Source organism: Haemaphysalis longicornis, unplaced genomic scaffold (genome assembly GCF_048455015.1).
Source record: "Haemaphysalis longicornis isolate Haplotype H1 unplaced genomic scaffold, Haemaphysalis longicornis Haplotype H1 scaffold_8, whole genome shotgun sequence".
Lineage (NCBI taxonomy): Eukaryota > Metazoa > Arthropoda > Arachnida > Ixodida > Ixodidae > Haemaphysalis > Haemaphysalis longicornis.
In genome coordinates, this window is record NW_027526445.1 from 129,685,485 (window position 1) to 129,703,391 (window position 17,907).

The 17,907-nt window shown below is 49.1% G+C and overlaps 1 protein-coding gene across 4 annotated transcripts in view; it reads left to right on the forward strand.

Moving 5' to 3' along the window:
* Nucleotides 1-17,907, forward strand: part of LOC144149486 (uncharacterized) — a 589,882-nt gene that overhangs the window by 558,510 nt on the left and 13,465 nt on the right. For 3 of the 4 annotated variants that reach the window (XM_077681074.1, XM_077681075.1, XM_077681077.1), the window contains exons 14-16: nt 289-463; nt 11,458-11,538; nt 17,112-17,150. In XM_077681074.1, the coding sequence (XP_077537200.1) occupies nt 289-463; nt 11,458-11,538; nt 17,112-17,150 (295 nt within the window). The remainder of the gene's footprint in view (nt 1-288; nt 464-11,457; nt 11,539-17,111; nt 17,151-17,907) is intronic. The other variant, XM_077681076.1, reaches the window with a different exon arrangement.

Consider the following 17,907-nt stretch of genomic DNA (forward strand, 5'->3'; position numbering starts at 1 on the left):
GCACTCAGGAGGTAATTATTGAGCGACTCCCGTGATAGTTAGTTCAACCAATCGCCCTTGTCGCCTCGCCGTTGCAGAAGTGCGACGATAACTTCTGCATATTTCCTAGCGCGAGAAAGATGAGAATACATGATAAGAATTGGGCGGGACCGATGCATTCATCTGCTGTGCTCTGGTCCTTTGTGCGCTGGCAAGTGTGAATAAGTTATCCCAGTACCGACAATAGCTCAACTTTCCGCTCTATAGGGCGCTGCAGTTACGATTAACGCTGCGGGCCTTTGCGTGCAGGAGCTGAAGGACAGCAACGACGAGCTGACCCTGGAGCTGGAGACTCTGCGGCAGCAGCAGGGTGCCTCGCGCACCTCGGCGCACGGCAAGCGCCACCGACGGTCGGGCTCCTGGGTGTCGGACTACTCTCGCCAGGGAGGGCTCAAGCGGCGCGGCAGCGAGGCCTCGTCGTCCGGTGAGTTGTCGCACTTGACCGGCGCGGTTTTTACAGCGATAGCTGTTGCTGCGAGACGACCCGGTTTTCGCGCCGTCCGTGCCGAAAACAGGACGCTGGGTATTTAGTGCTTGCGTGACAGGGCTGAAATTCCTACTGCATAAAACAGTTATATGTATAACTGTAAATAATAGTACTTAATTGGAGCGTACGGTACACATTCGTTATGACGAAGTCTTCAAGACAGAAAACCGGCGGCGTTGAATGCAATAATTCGCTAAAAGCGGGTATTATGGGTTCTCTGCACTCGGCAGAGGCAAACATAAGACAGTTTTACTTAAAGGGACAAGTAACTTATTTTTGCGGAGTGCATGCTGTCTAGCTCATATGAAAGCCAGCATTTTATGTACTGGGGTAACCGCAAAGAATTTATAAATAAGGAAGAGGAGGGAACTGGGAAGCGTCGGGAGAGAATTGGTAAGTGGCAGGGAAGGGCTGCAATAGGAGGGGAGGAAGGGGAGGGGGATGGAAGCGGAAGCAGGGGTGGTGATGGTATTGAATTGGTGAAGAGCGAGAGGGGAAGATGAGTGTAGCATAACAGGCAAGGGAAGGCGGGATATCGGGGCTCATGTGGGGGGAAGAGGACAGACAGACCAAACTTTTTGCATTAAAGTATCGCAAAAAAGGCTATCGTCTTTAAAAAGTAGCGGAAGAGAAGGGTGGATCGAGGAATGGAGGGAAAGATGGAAACGGTGTGGCGGAAAGTAAATAAGGAGCAGAGTACTCGGTAGGGAATTAAGTAAAGGGGAGTAGGGCTGTTGAAGGGAGGATATGAAATAAAGAGGAGAAAGGAATGAAAAGGGGTGATGGTATATAAGCAAGAGGAGAGGAAGGGTTCTGGGAGGAGACCGGTGAGGCTGAGGAGAGTAATGAGGGCAGGAGGTGAGGAAGGAGGGAAGAGAGAACAGGCAGGGAAGTTGGTGGAAGATAGAGGGGATATCAGGGGAGGAGAGACATAACGGGTGAGGGTAAGGATGAAGGAAAGTGAACGACGAAGAGGGGGAAAGTGGAGCATGACGTGGGCGGAAAGGAATCTAGAAGTGAGGGAGAGAGGGAAAGGGCTGGAGTGAAGGAAAATGCGAGTTTGGGTTTAGAAAGAAGAATAGGAATGAAGGGCTGAGAGAGGAGCTTTGGAGAGGGGGGGGGGGCTGTGAGGAAGAAAGGTGTGTGGGAAATATAGGGATTGAGTCAGGATTGGGAAATTCAGAATGGGAGAGTGACAGTGGAGAGGTGAACGGGAGCGGGGAGATATAAGAGCGGGACGGGTAGATGTGGGAGAGGTGAGGAGGCGTTGTATGGCAGGGCCGCCGAAACGCTATTGTATTTCGACGTCATTTGCAGCCAAGCAAGCCAAAACGCTCCCATTTTTTTTTGGGGGGGGGGGGGGGGTGGAGGGGGGTCTTTACAAATAAACGAAGTCTCTAAACTTTCGGTAATTGATGCCGTGAACGATTACGTAAAGAACACAGTGGAGCCTCAAACTGAGAGTGGTGATTGTGGTCACATATCTACGCCACCGCCTACGATGGCCTATGCGAACGCATGAGCACCCACAGACACCTAGCGATTGTGGGCGCAGCGAGGACTGATACGGGCTCGGGCACGGCCGCTTAACACAAGCGGAGTAGTTGGGACGAAGAAGACGGAAGTCCGCTGCACCCACCGCTCTGGGTCTAACGACGCGTGTTCGACACCCGGCCGGAGCGGCCGTTTTTATCACAAGAGACAAAAAATTAAAACGCCCATGTGTCGAGATTTCGGCGTACTTTAAAGCTTCTCAGGTGGTTGAAATTATTCTGTAGTTTTCCACTACAGTACGCCTAACAGCCAAGGTGTATAGCTTCGACGCGTAAAACTATCCAAGCGGGGAAAAAAAAGGAACAGTGGTGCCTTTCATTGTTGGGTTTCGTACGATTCCGGTACTGCTCCCGTTACTGCTGTACTGCTACTGTGCTGTCCGATTCCAGTGCTGCTCCGATACCTGGTATTATTGAAAAGATTTCTACAATTTGTATACCCGAAAGGTGTGAGTAATCCTGGGTACGGAGATTGTGCGTGCGTGTAAGGAGGGCCGAAGTGTGCCGCAACGAAATGGAAAATGCGCGGCTGTTTGCACCTCAACAACTCGAGGTCGTAGGTAACGTCGCGAGTGGCAAACTCCGAATGCTGCGTTTTTTTTTTTTAAGCGTAAAACTTTTTATAACTGTGGCTGTCATGCAGTGGGAGCTCGCTAAGCTTTGCGGGAGCTGGTTTTATCGCTTCCTCTTTCACCGGTATTTTGCTGGCATGAGCCGGACCTTCCGCACGATATCTTGATCCGGTTTCGCTCTAATCTAAGTCGCCAACGAAACTGACTATGCTGCTCACGTCCTTCGCCACGTCCTGCTGTTCTGGCGCCTCACGTCGTGACGTTAGGTTTAGTGTTTGCCCGGAAGCTCCGGGAGAGCCTCCCCCCCTTCCCCTCTTTTTTTTTTTTTTTTTTTTGCTACGCGACGTAACGGGTTTATAGCCGGTGGGTGGACATTTCAGGCAATAGATCATGATAGATCATGACAGGTGGAGCCGCCGTCGACGTCGAAGAATAAAAATGCGAGATTATCATTAATAACACGATAACTTGGGTAGGTGGCTCAACGGGGCATGGAAAAAAAAACGAATGATAGGAGTAACGTTAAGGGAGCAGAAACGACCTTCCTGGGTCAGAGAACAAACCCGAGTAGAGCATGTCATAGTTAAAACAAAGAAAGAGATATGGACTTGGGCTGAACGCGTAGTTAGGTGAAATGACAACCGGTGGAGCAAAAAAATAGCGGAGTGTATACCGAGAGACGTGTCTAGAAGGAGGGGAAGGCCAGTAACACGATGGAGGGCTGAAATAGGGGAATTCGGAGGCTAAGTGTGAACTCGAGCAGCGCAGGACAGGAGTGTCTGAGGTCTATGGGAGAGATCTTCGTCTTGCAATGGACCTAGTAGGCTGTTGTTGATGACGGTGAAAAGTTTACCTAGTCCGCGTTTCTTTTTCTTCGTTTCTTTGTACATTTCTGCTTCTTTGGTTTGAGTGTGCGAAGATAGTTAAGAAACAGCGTGATCTGCCATGGTCGACGCACCCTATAGTATAAGGTAGGAGAGAAACTGAGGAAAAATTGGTCGCGTATTTGCTCCTTTCGTTGCAAATGTCGTCAAAAGACGATAGTCTTTGTAGACATTTGCCTTTGAAATGCCCCCCTCTGCTTTCCCGCTCACCTCTCATGCTGTTCCTGTTCCGTTACGCTCATCCCAAGGTAAACACACTAAAGATTTGCTCAAGGCGATTCGAATTTACCGCGTTCTACTGCTACAGGCCTGGCTCCTCGATGCCAGCGCTGCAGTATGGCGGGGACGCGTGTGAATCGAGGCGCCCGACTTGAAGGTTTATAGAACCGCGTGGCCGTGCTTCACGTGCGTTCCAAGCAGAACGTGGAACCTAGCTAGTGGAGACTTTCTTTGCTGTTGCCGCGTGATTTTTCATATGCCGCCAGGAGGTGGCGCGGGCAACAGCAGGCGGCGGTCGGTTTTCTGCAGTAGATTTAGAATATCATTTGCTAGCGAAAAACCAAGCATCCGTGAATTTTTTTAATTAAGGAACACTGTAAATATCCCTTGTGTAACAATGTTCGGTCTTATATTTGCGTAATGTCTTGTTCATGTTCAACAAAGTTGACAAGTATGAACATTTAAACCAGGCTTAGACGCTCACATTTGGCTGTGAGTATATACGACTATTGCGCAGTATCGGTTTTACTTTGGCCGGGTGGCTGAATACAGACAGACAGACAGACAGACATACAGACAGACCAAAATTTCTGGGTTTAACAATAAAACTGCGCAAAAGGACGGGACGGAAGAAGAGGACAACAAACCAGGCGCAAGAGGACAACAAACTACTGCGCCTGGTTTGTTGTCCTCTTCTTCCGTCCCGTCCTTTTGCGCAGTTTTATTGTTATCATGGAACACCACCTAGCCCAACAACGTGCTTTATTCTGGGTTTAAGTAGCCCAAGAAAGACTATCGTCTTTAAAAACGGAAAAGAAGAACGGTGGAATGGTCACAATCAGGAAGAAACAAATGAGGAGAACGATAAATAGGAACTCGGAAGTGAATAACGAAGGAGGCAGGAAAGATGCTGAGCTGTCCTTTGCAGCCGGATGCGTATTAATAGCGTCTAACCCTAACTACCCTTCTAAAACGTTCCGTATATGCGGAATTGTGGCACTGCAAACATGATTCTTACCTTTCCTGACACAGCGCTGGAATAAAAAACAGGGGTACACATTGCCTCGACACATGTTAATAGAGTAGGGCACTACGTTAGAAAATTTTGACACCGTTCCTTTCTCTGTAGGACTCCCAGAATCGTCAAATCGTGATCCGTATGTACGGAAAGCATACGGTGCCCTATTTCACGCTTTAATTAAGACAGAAACACGAAAATTGTGTCAAGCGTTTCTATTTTGGGAAATCATTTCATTGTTTTGGTTCTGGAAACATTTTACACATTAGGTATGTCTCGGTGCGTATTAATACTCCGTGTGAATTGCGTATTCTAATAATTCCGTATATACGAAATGTTTCACGAAGGTATTTGCACTTCCCGTAATTTTTTTGTGTGCCGCCCGTCGAGGATCATCATCATCATCATCATCATCATTGAAAACTCATCCCATGGTGTGGCCGAAGGTTCAGCGTAGATCGCTTTACTATTACCGCCATTCCATGACACGCCTACGCATGTATTGCGCCCTTACCGGAGTAATGGCGTCGTGCGAGACGAAGGTACCACTCCGAGGTGTAAAGTCGTCGTAACAACAACGGAAGAACGGTTACCTATGCAAGGAGCGGCAGCCTCCGATAGCCACTGGCGCATCTTCGGCGGCTGATGATCGGCACTCACAAGATTGACATAGTGTACAGCTACAGCACATGCGTACAACCACTGTTCCTAACCGCCGCTCTGTGCGTAGTCCAGCACCTCGATATTTTTCGTAACAATTGTCATAAACCCAGTGTCAACGGCACACCCTCCCATATGCTTAATAATATCACGGGAGCGAAGACCGATCGGCCTGCCAGCGCCTTATCGCGGTGCGAAGCGGCCCAGTCGGCGAACGTGCGCGTAGCCAAAAGGCCCTTTCCTGTGCGAGCATTGTCTGTTACGCTGTTGCCCTTAAGTTTCCGTGAGGGCGATTTAACACCTACCAAATATCGGCACGACTTCTTTTAGGAGAAAACTGGGCTATTTGAAGCACATGCGGGTCTCCAACGCTCGTTTGATTTTTATTGCGTAACGCTTTTCCGGCACGTGCGTCAGGAATGTCACGCTGCTTACTACCTTTGGCGGCTACCGAAATGGCCTTGGCGGATAAGAAAAGCAGGGGGTGCGTTGCTCTAAGGAGAACGGCCTAGTAGAAGACACTCATCCAGCAGACAGTTCTATGTGCGTTCGCCTGCCCTCGCCTACTTCGCAGCTAGAGACCGTGATAAGGCGCTGACATGCCGGCCGGTCGTCGCTGTAGCGATATTATGATATTATTAGACATTTGGGAGGGTGTGCGTTCCAGTGGCTCTTAACGGAGAAGTTGGAAGTCAGCGTTTGTATCGAGTCCAACTTCTTTGTCTTCCTGTCGCCTTCCTTTGTTGCCCTTTAGCGATCGTCATTTGAGTAACAACTCTCCTCAACCTACGCATCCTTTAATTTATATTTGCTCCTTTGTCGCGTGACCTAGCTCCTGTGGTGCCATTAACTACACCGCAGCTGCCAGGCGCAACGCTAGCTGAAAATTTCCGTTCGTGTCAAAAAAAAAAAAAAAGGAAGGAAAGGAATCGGTTTTTGGCGAGAATAACTACACGGCGCTCTAAGCACGCCTTCTGTCATTGTTTTTCACGGAAGGACACGAAGCGTGCGCAACACTGCAAAGATGCCGCCTGAAGGAGGGAGCACTCCGAGCGGAATGCTAAAAATAAGAAATGGTGCATGAAGTAGAAAGCTTGACAAGGCCTTTTGTTTCGTGCTGCTTTTTGGCCCGTACGCGCGACCTGTCGCGGCTCCAGACTGAAATATCAGGAACCAAAAAAAAAAATGGCGCCAGACAGAAAACGCTGCGGGCTTCGGCGCGTTTCTACTTCCGGTTTAGTGTCGCATCTCTGCGGTTTTCATTGGGCCGCCATTGAAGCGCGAAATGAAGACGGAGGGGGTTCCCAGGTCGTTCGTTTTGCCATTTCCTAGCTGTTTCTGTTTCTATTTCGCTTCGCTCCGTTACTAACGCCCCCCCCCCCCTTTTATTTTTCGTCTGTTCGAAAACGAGCTTTCGGTTCAGCCTTTCCTCCCCGATCTCTGCGTTCTCTTTTGCCTTTTCTGGTGGCTTAGCAGCCGTACACTTATTGAGAAGCCGCACATTTGCGGAGAACGGAAATGTATATCCCCGCAACGAGCTTCTCCTTTTCCCCCTCCAACCATCTACCCTCGAACCCTCGCCCCTCTTGCGAGAATCTCGCACCTGAGCGCCCCCTGGGAGGCATTCGTCATTTGCAGGCGACAGAGAACATAACTCGCGGGTGCTGTTTCTCGATTTCGGCGAATCTGTCTTGGGGCCCGGCTCGTTTCTGTGTGGCTTCGTTTTTTCGGCGTTGCAAACGACGCTCCGTTCTCCGCTCGAACGACCCTTATTTTCGGTTCGTCTTCGTTTCGTTTAAAAGCCGTGTTTTTGTCTTCTTTTTTTCCAGCATCATCTCGCATGTCGGCTTAGTTTGTGTGATAACCGCTGCCTGCCTGCCTCTCTCTCTCTCTTTCTGTCTCTCTCTCCATACATACATACATACATACATACATACATACATACACACATACATGCATACATGCATACATACATACATACGTACATACGTACATACATACATACATACATACATACATACATACATACATACATACATACATACATACATACATACATACACACATACACACACACATACATGCATGTATACATACATACATGCATACATACATACATACATACATACATACATACATACATACATACACACATACATACATACATACATACGCATACATACATACATACATACATGCATGCATGCATACATACATGCATACATACATACATACACACATACATACATACATACATACGCATACATACATACATACATACATACATACATACATGCATGCATGCATGCAAACATACATACATACATACATACATACATACGTACGTACGTACGTACGTGTGTCTGGTGGTGCTGCAAAACGGGTCGTTGAGGTAGCTCCACGTTCCTGTCAGAAACAAGCACGGCAGAGTTGGGCCTCCTGCAGAACCGCTGCAGCAGGCGGCTACTTTCGGAGCGTTCATGAGGCGCCCGACACGGCGCACTGTCCGGCCTGAAGAGCCCTCATCTCGACTGGCCACGTGGCCGCCTCCGTGCGCCTCCGGTATGACCGGGTATGACCGTGGTAGGTCCAGTCAGAGGCGTATGGCGCCATTCTCGTCGTCTTTCCACTCCTTCCAAGTGGACGACAGACAGCGCGTACAGTACGGCTGGGGATGCCATGCCATGAACCGCTGTGCCACGGCATACGTGAAGCCGTTTCCGCGGGCCAAGAGCTGCCGTATTTATATTAGCACAGCTGCGCTGCGATCCCGTAGTGCCATCACATCCGGCAGCCGTGTTAGCTGTCTGTCAATGAGCAGGCCCAGGTACTTCACAGCGTAGCGCCACGACAGGGGTTGGCCATTCATGGTGGGGAGTGGCGTCGACCTGCATGCGGGATCTGCAGCCCTTCGGGTGCATAACAAGTCTGCGCTTTCGCATCGGACAGCTGGATACCACGGTTGATAAGTGTTGTCACCTCTCCCAGCGCCTCCAGGATGCATGCCTTGACTCTGGCGTGGCCTGCAGTTTCCCCGTGTGTCCACAGAGCCACATCGTCAGCATACACCGCAATCCTCACCTCGTACGTGAGTCTAGCATGAATGCAGTTAGCGATGGGAGCCAGCACCATACATTGGGTAACCTCAAATCGAACATGTTGGGTGGCGCTGGTGGCCCGTCCTACCTTGACCTGAAAAGTCCGGCCCGCCAGGAATGCCGCTACATTCCGTCCAAGGTTCCCTGTGATCCACATGGTGCCAATGGCCACAAGAGTGACGTAGTCGGAAGGTCGACCACATGTCTAGCAACAGCAGCTAGGCCACCGCCTTCTCGTGGCGGGGCTGCTCGAGCAAAATCACGACGTCCCCCAGGGAATCCGCCGTACAGCGGTGGTGCCTGAAGCCACTTTGCTGCTCCCGGTAGACACTGCGATGGTCCGCGATTCACCCGAGGTGGGCCAGGACTGCGGACTCCCATCAACTTCCTAGCAGCAGAGGTCAGCAATGCAGGCCTGTAGGATCCGGGCTCCGTTGGCAGCTTACCCACTTTCAAGATGGGGGAGTCCCAGCAACAGATCTAGGTGGGAGTGCTGCAGCTCTCCAGATGCGGTTAAAGAGCCACAGACGCGGGGACAGTTGGGAGGCGTCCAGATGGGCAACATCTGGTGCGTCACTCCGTCGAGGACACTCCGCCGAGGACACTCCGCCGTTTAGGTCTGCGATTAAGAGCAGCCTGCAGTTCCCGTAACGTCAGGTCACTTGTGTACAGCGACGTCGCCCGCTATGCACAAGGGGCATGAGGCGACATGTCCGGCAGGGCCACGACGGCTGGCAGTGGAGATTGGGCTGCCCGCGTGAACTGGTCGGCTAACATCTCGGAGAGAGCCCTTTCTGAGACGCCGAGCGAGATGGCGGTTTGCAGCGCTGGACGGCTGCTCGTCACTGCGGGTCTCAGCAAGCCCTTGAAGACGCGCCACGCTCTGGCTGGGTCTTTTGGCAGTCCATGGCTAGGCAGAGTGACTCCAAGCTCTGTGATCGGCGCTGCCTGGCATCCGCCCGGTTGTATGCTGCCCAGTCCTCTGGTGTCCTACTGCGGATGGCTCTCCGCTGCAGCTGGGTCGCCGTGCGCGCAGCCCGAGCATTTCCAGGTCTGGCATAGAGGGGAACCTCCTGCGCGGCATCTCCCCCTCACAGTGGTTTTGTCGACGCTGTGCGTGGCAGCTGCCAGGAAGTTGACTTCTGGGTCTTCTATGCAAGTCGCCATCTCGTTCCTAAATTTGGTCCAGCTGTAGATAGCCAGCTGGTCACTTCAACTCGCTTTCGGTGTTCCATGGGTGTGACCAGGATGGCATAGTGGCCCGCCCCTATGTGCTGGTGGCCGTTCTCCATGAGTGGGCGCACCCGCTGCGTCACGAAGGCCAAGGCGGTGTGGCTTGACTAGACCGTGCCTCGAGGACCTGGGTGGACAAACGGGGGGCTGCCGGTGTTGCGAGCGGGATGTGATGGCGTCCAGCAGCAGTCGTCCTTTGCGTGTACAACGGGCACGGAATTCGTGCGCCCCTATTCCACCCCCACCCTTGCACGCGTAAAGGGGCGACTAGTGATGTGCGTGTACTTAGAAGAAAGGGCACCGGCCAAAATGTCGCTGCGGGAGCTCTTCAAGGCGCTTGTGTCTTGACAGGAAAAACACCGGCCAAAACGTCACGCCAAGAGCCCTTCAAGAAGGCAATACAAAACACTAGCTCGGGAGACGAAAAAGTTCCTTTTTACGTGATTTTACTGTCGGGAACGAAATGTGAAAACCGAGACATTAACAGTTTCGCCGTAAAACCGTAGCGGCCAATCTTTCGTTCTTCGCTGTCCTTCAGCGCTTGGAGATCATAAACGGTTAATGCAGCAACTCCGTACTAAAACGCTCACTCAACGTAGCAGTAACGCTATCGAGTCGTAAGTCTGAAGCCCTAAACGTACTATCGGCGTCATATAGAACGCGAACATGAAAATATGAACCAGAACGTGCAAAATTGAAAAAATAATATTCGTAGATTTCACATAATGGCTTTTTATTGGTATCATTTGGAAATCCACTTTTCCCAACTTTATTTTTGTAAATATACCACGCGTCATTTTGGGGTGCATGGAAAGAAATCGCGCTATTTGTGTGTTGAGGTTCATATTTTCGTGTTCGCGTTTCATTTGACGCCGATAGTACACGCCATCCGCATTCGGTCATAGACGACGACGACGACGACGACGCCTTTTTTCGCCCTGTACAGACAGCTGAACGGCAAATTTCGAAGGTTAAACCCCAGAAAATTACAGGAAAAAAATCACAAACAGAAACTGGCGAAACAGCTTCATTTATTGCGTATTGGGCACAAACGGTTACGCCTCAGCAAGGCTTGGGAGTGGACTAGTTGGTGTATTAATATCTTGAAGTGCAGAGGTGCGCTGCCTGACACGAAAACGTAGAACAGGGTGAATTACACAAAAAACAGACAAGGTGAGGCGCAAACTATCAACTGTTTTTCTGCGTTATCTAGAAATCAGGTCTACGGCAATGTCATTTCTTTTTATGTGTTGCACATAAAGTGTGACAATCTCAAATCGTACACTCTGTTGCTTTATTGAGCGTTTTTCTTATTAACCATGTCATGTTCAAACTTTGATATGTTTTTTTCTGCGTCACCTGCGTTTCATGCCAACCTCGAAAAAAAGGCCCCCCTCAAGACTCCCTTCGTCGAAGCAAGACTCGAATTCCATCCTTCTACAAGTTCAAAAAAGTCCCAAATTTAACCGAAACCAAAAACTGCTATAGTGTCAACACTGCCTGACGCCCTTTCGTGTAGTCGCTTTCATCTCTGCCCTTTGCGCCAGCAGTGCGAAGTAAATGAACACGTGGGGAAAAAATGTTCTTAAGATGGGGGGAGACATATTTTGTTATTTCGTTTTGTGATGGGTCTATTTCAGCGTCGGTGCGTTATTCAGTTTTCCCCAATGCTCTCATTTCTGTGTGCTTTGCAGAGGAGTCGGATGACGACATACCGATAGCCGGAAAGATTCGGAAGAGAGCCGGATTCTCCGTGAGCAGCTCTGGGCCCGAGGGTAAGGTTACACCATTTTTTCCCCTTTCACTCGTAATCCTTTTATCTTTTCATTTCGGCCCCTTTGCCGGTCCGTACTTTGTCCTTAATGTCCCTTCTCATTCCCCCGACGTATTTATCTCCTTTTGTCTTCGCATTCTGGGCGATATTATGGGCTCCTCAACGTCTTATTTCGCGGCGCGCACACTCGACTTCTGCTTCGTCCATTTCGCGGAGTCGTCCATTTCGTGTGCTCTGCGGTCTTCTTCTGCTTCCGTTTTATTCCGTTTAATCTCTTTCTCATTTCATTTTTGTCACTACTCTCTACGTCGCTCGCGTTTTCCTTTCGTTTCTTCACCTTTCTGCTCTCTTTTTGCCGTCGTCTGCAATGGCGAAGCGCGTCGTCTGCGGCTACTGCTGCTGCTGCTGCTGCTGCTGCTGCATCGTCTGCATTCCTCTTCCGCCCGGTCGTCTGCTACGGCCTTCCGTTTTCCCGCCTTTTTTTTTTTTTTTTTCGCCTTTTCCCCACCGCCGCCGCCCCCCTCGTAATACGCGTTGAGTTATGCGTCCACTTTATGCTTTGCGCAAACCCTGCCCCCCTCCTTTTTTGCCCAGCCCAGCCCAGCTTAGCGGCCATAAAGTTATACTCTCCGAGCTATATCATCCCTCCTGTCAGAATCCTGCTGAACGCTTTAGCCTTTCTTCCTCCTTTCTTTTGTTTCCCGCCCTTAATTCCCCCTTCCTCGCGTCATATTTCAGTTGTCTTCCCGATGTCTCTGCTTCACCTGCTTTGGTCAGCCCATCGTTTCCCGCTCATTGCGGCGGGGGACTTTTTGATAGTCTACTTTATTTTTCCTTTCGTTCTACGGTTTTGAAAGAGAGAAGGTGGTGCTCTTAGCGTTCTCTTGTATTATGCGGATATTTTGTTAGCGTTGCCTTTATTTCTTGCGCCTTCTTTTCGAGCTAACCCTGTTTTCCATCTCTCAATCTTCTATTTGTCTCCGCTTACGCTACGACCTCCTCTCTTATAAGACGGCTTCGGTATTTCTTTCCGTTTTGTTATTTCTTGTTTTTCCCGGGTTCGGTCGCGTTACGGGGATGTTTTGGCGAATTTCTCGCAGTGCGCTTAGCGCGGGCGGATTTTATCGTGTTACGCCTTGCGGGATGCCTTATGTTCGTATCCGCGGCCTTACGTTCGTAGTCTTTTTTTTTTTTTTTTTTTAGGTCCGCCTGTCTCCTCCTCTTTATCGCGAACTTAGTATTCCCGTATTTGAAGTTCTTAATACGTACGTTACGCGTGGCGTCGGTATTCTGCGTGATTTCCTTGTTTAACTTACTCGCGGCTCCCGCATATGTCGTCTCGTGTGCGCCGCCTGTCTTAAACGTGGAATGCGTTTAAGTGTTGGATACGCGGTGTGAGCTTTAGGAAAGATAATGACATCGCCTACCTGCGGTAAGGTAAAAGTTTGGAGGGGCCGTACAGGAAAATGAAGTAAACATGCTATACAGGGAGGCAGGCATGCAGCCGCAGCCCTAAATGCCGCTATGCATGTGCTTCATACTGAGGTTACTGAACCCAAACCTGAACCGCACTTTCCGTTCATCGCCTAGGTCAAGCGCATACATTCCGCGCTAGTCTTATGCGTGTTTTTAACCGCACAATCTCATATCGGGTGATATATGTGCGCTTTATTCCTATGTCACGTTTATGCTTTCGAGCACGAGGGAGGTGGCACGGCCTATCCGGCGTGGAACGGCCGATCGAATGTAAAAAATATGCTCCAAAATTTTCAGTCCGAGTGATGTCGGCGAGAATATTTTTCCTGAGAGGTATACGTTCACATTTGCGCCGGTGAATGGCAGGGCCGGCGGGGTGAGGGCGAGGGCATACTCCCCTCAGTTTTTTTTTGCGTGTTTTATTCCATTCGACTAATTATCACAATTTACGCTATTATACAATTAAGTGTGGTGACACCGCCAATTTGATTTTTATGGAATTGCTGGACGTTACACGGTTTCTCCTTTTTCACGAATTTTTATTCGTTTTTCGGTTTGTTTTTCAGATCTTTATTTTCTTATTTTTGTCCTCGTTTCTGGAGGGTGGTGTGTAAGATGCGTATTTTTGATTTACCTATTTTTATAATTTTAGTAGTTTTCTATTTTCATTTTTTTTTTTTGCAATTCCCTTCTACCAATTATCGTCGTCGGCCCTATTATAACGATCAAGTCTGATAAGTTCGCCGATTAAGAACATGCACTTTTGTGCAAATATGGGCATTTACATGGTTATAGTTTTCATTACTCTTTAATTGTATTTCGGTTGAGTTTTGTCACCGTTCCTTTCTTTTTGTTTTCGTTTTTGAGGTAGATGTATAGGGGTATTTTATTATTTAGTTTTTTTTTATTATTTTTGTTTTTGTTTCTTTGTTATCTGGTTCTTGAAAATTCTTTTCGACGAATTATCTCCATTCAAGCTATTATACCGATTAAATGTGTTAAGTGAGCCAATTATGCGTTTTTCTGCGTGGTAGGGGGGAGGGTGGCGTAGAACGCTCGGCAAAGGCTGTTACGCAGCAATACGCACCTATGTTAGTATGTAAATTGAATCCCGATCTCCAGAGTTGGAGCAGAATGCGTTACCACCGCGCTACGTCAGCACTTTTCCAGCGGTGGAACGAGTACGTGTGGCGCTGACGTCATATCACGTGACAGACGAACGTGACTGTACGGGAGTACAACAGGTGTACCGCAGCCACGTAGACCCCTGATAGTGAGAAAGTTGTGGCGTGTGCCAGTGTGTCAGTCCGAGTAATTCACGTCAAAAGCCGAAGAAATGTAAGCCAAGAAAGGGTGTGTCAGTCCGAGTAATTCACGTCAAAAGCCGAAGAAATGTAAGCCAAGAAAGGGACGCAAACGCCATGTAGCGGTAAAGAAGTTGTTAGTAAGTGTCGCCAAGAGAAACCACAGCGTTTTCACCTTCAAAGCAAGTAAGCAGACATAAGCTAACATATCCGTTCACCACCGGCGAATTTCCTCGTCCGCCGTGTGAATTCCGTTTCAGGACCGACTCACACGACCGAGAAAACGTATTTTGAGGGCCCTCGGATTTTTCGGGCAGAAAATAAGCAAACCTGTCGGGATGTTGGGCGGGCCAGCGGGGCCGAAAGGGGTTTTGGAGCAAAGAATGGAGCAAAAAGGAGGGAGCTCACACTAACGCGTAGGACTTAAAGATAGCGAAGCTGGACGCAACAGTTGCGTGTTTCCTCTTTTTCGCCTCACGGCGTTGTTTAAACGTCGCCGCTGTACGAGCGACGACAGTGGATCTTCTTCCTACTCCATCGCATACGGCTCTGCGCGCACTTATCTCTGCGGCGGCGGCGTCCTCGCCTTCCTCCGCCAGGTGGCGCCACGGGTTTCGTGCGCTTCTTCGTTCCCTCCTGGCCTCTCTCTCCCCACTATCGGGCGCTGCACCAATCCGGGCGCTTGCGGAACGGGGTGTGGTTTGACCTCTAGCTCTCATGGTCAAAACTGGTTACCCCGCGAAGACATCTGCCCGAGATAGCGCACTGTAGCTTTCGCTACAAAAACTGGCGCGGCAACTCTCGTCGCAGCCTCTCGTCGTGAGATCGACAATCGCCTCGCACCCTCCGCGTTGTCGTCTGCTAGCTTTTCCACACTTGTGGATGCCGTCGAGCTTAGACCATCCGCGTTTTGCAACGTCGCATATCCGTCGGGCTCCGGCACTCTCCTCGCCCGCGTGGACGAGAAAGCCGCCCCTGAATGTGCGAAAAGTAGTGAAGGAGTCTTTGAAAAAAATGGCGCTGCTACCACTAGTAGTGCAAGGCTGGAGAAACAGTAGAGCTGTTTCTCCAGCCTGGCGCCACTAGAGCTATCCATGTGTCCCTTCGTCGGAGACCCCGCTGTTGCACTTCACAGGACTCCCCAACTCGCCGCTGAAAGTTTTCCATGACTGGCAGGCCCGGATCGTTTCGTCCGCAGCCTTTCTCATCTCTCCCAAAGTGGACCGCGTTAGCACGCGCTAGAACCCGCGGCAACAGGCTTCGAGTCTGTCGCGCTAACTCGGCGTCGGTGCTCCCCACTTCAGGCGCGAATGCACGTGAACTGACGAGGGGAACAGCACGTAAGAGATCGCTCCACGAACGCTAGGCAGTGTGTTCTCGAAGATCGAGCTGGCCGACGCCGGGCGCTACTCAAGAGGCACACGCTCACGTGTGCTCGGTATACTTGAGGGGCGAAGCATCTTGGGGGCTCGGGATGTCGGCGTCTATGTCCTCGTCTCATGTAGTCACGCTACTAAAACACCGGGACACTCGTTGACGCCTACCGCTAGAACGTAACGTGTACTAAAAGGACACACGGGGACACTCGTTTTCCAACTTCGCGCCAGAACGCTTCGTGCTTCAGGCAAAGCTGTATACCTCTTTCCCCCAATGGTTTTATCTCTGTGGGCAGAAACACCAAGGCGCCAAGAATACACTTACACATTGCATGCTTCGCCCCTGACCAGGTCTCACGTTACCGTAGATGGCCCGGGATTTTTTCTTGGTATTTTTTTATGGTAACGTTGGACGGCGGAACTAAAAGCTTAAGCAGCTCTGCTGTTAAAAGGCTTGGTGTCAAGCTTCCTCTCTGTGAAGCCTATTTACAAAGAAAAACTGGGTCCCTGCATGTTTCTGACATCGTACACTTAGCAAAACTAATTAAGCTGCGTTGCTCAATATTCTTTCCGTCGACGGCAAGTACATGCTATTTCTTGTCACCTCCTCGGCGATATTACTTGTTGCTTTCAGTGCTCATCTTAAGAATTAGGGGGATTGTATAATACTTCGATGGTGCACGAACGTGCACTTAAATATGGTGTGAGCATGTTGTGTGGTTTACAATTTTGTCGGGCTGTTTAGCTCTCTCTCTCTCTCTCTCTCTCTCTCTCTCTCTCTCTCTCTCTCTCTCTCTCTCTCTCTCTCTCTCTCTCTCTCTCTCTCTCTCTCTCTCTCTCTATCTATCTATCTATCTATCTATCTATCTATCTCTCTCTCTCTCTTCGCAGACTTCGTTACTTGGCATTTAATGCCAAGTGGCAAGAGTTAGTGCAGTAGTATATTTGCTTGCTAATCTAATTTCAAGAACTTACAGTGTGTTGAAATAGCACTAAAGACAGGACGTAGACTTAGGTGACACAAACATAGCACTAACAACCGTACTAATGAGTAAGTGCACTTTGCGTCATAGATGGCAATAAGGGGCGTTTTTTCCAACAGGGTTTTTGTATTTTTTTGTATTTTGTGCATTTAAACGTGTCTACTTTTCTGTTGGCTGTCAGAAATGTAATTAAGGGTGCCTGCAAGCAATAAATCTTGATGTTAGGCAACGCTGCGCCTGTGTCACCTAAGTCTATGCCCTGTCTTTGGCACTGTTTTCTCACGGTTTAATAATGAACCAACCTGCCCACTTACTCCCTATCCCGAAGTAATCATATGTACTGAAGTTGCATGCTTTAACACTGCTTTGCATGTTACTGCCTTCTAATATTCCCTCTCTCTCTCTTTCTCTTCTCTCTAACCCAACTTTTTTCAGGTTTGTGGCACGAACTCACTCTTGCTCGCTCGACGCATAGTAAGTTATTTGACAAAGTTGCATATCTTGCTTTGTTTTTAATTGATTTCAGGCTCATTCACGCGAACTAATGTAGCTGATAGTTTTATAAGGTCTGCCGTTCAAGAACCGGAATTATTGTGGTGTTTTTTTTTTTACTCTGAACAATCTGCCACGATGTAGCTATTCATTTTACTTATTCTCTGAATAAGTTTTGTGGTGCTCTAAGCATCGCTAAAACACAATTTCCCTCAACTGTTGCCACTTTTACGTAGCTAATAACTCGAGGTTTAAAGGGACCCTGCAACATTTTTGTCGACTTTTTAATGTTCTAAATGCTTGCAGCACATAGTCAACTCAGTGCTTAAAATAAGGGGTCACAAAGTACCCCAGCAAAAAATTCCTGTTCTATGCCCATCAGATAACTTAGCAACATGCTCAAAAGAACTTTCTCTTTCCCGCTCTTGGCGTTCTTCAACGGCCTGAGTGACGTCATTACAGCGGTGTAACTACTATTGGCCGGCTTTCCTTCAGTTACAGCAATGAACCATATCGATAGCCACTTTAAAAAGACAACCGCCAAAGCAAGGCAGAAACTGAAGGTATATCTGCTGCGTTAAGCAAAATAACGCAGTGGCGCGCCCCGTGGCGATAACAGCAACTTTCGCAGTGCTTCCATACGCGAAGGAAATAATGAAAGCTTTTATTGCCCGTGTTGCTTTCATTGCCCTTTAATAACTGAACGTTTACGAACTCAAGCTTTCGAAATCAAGCTAAG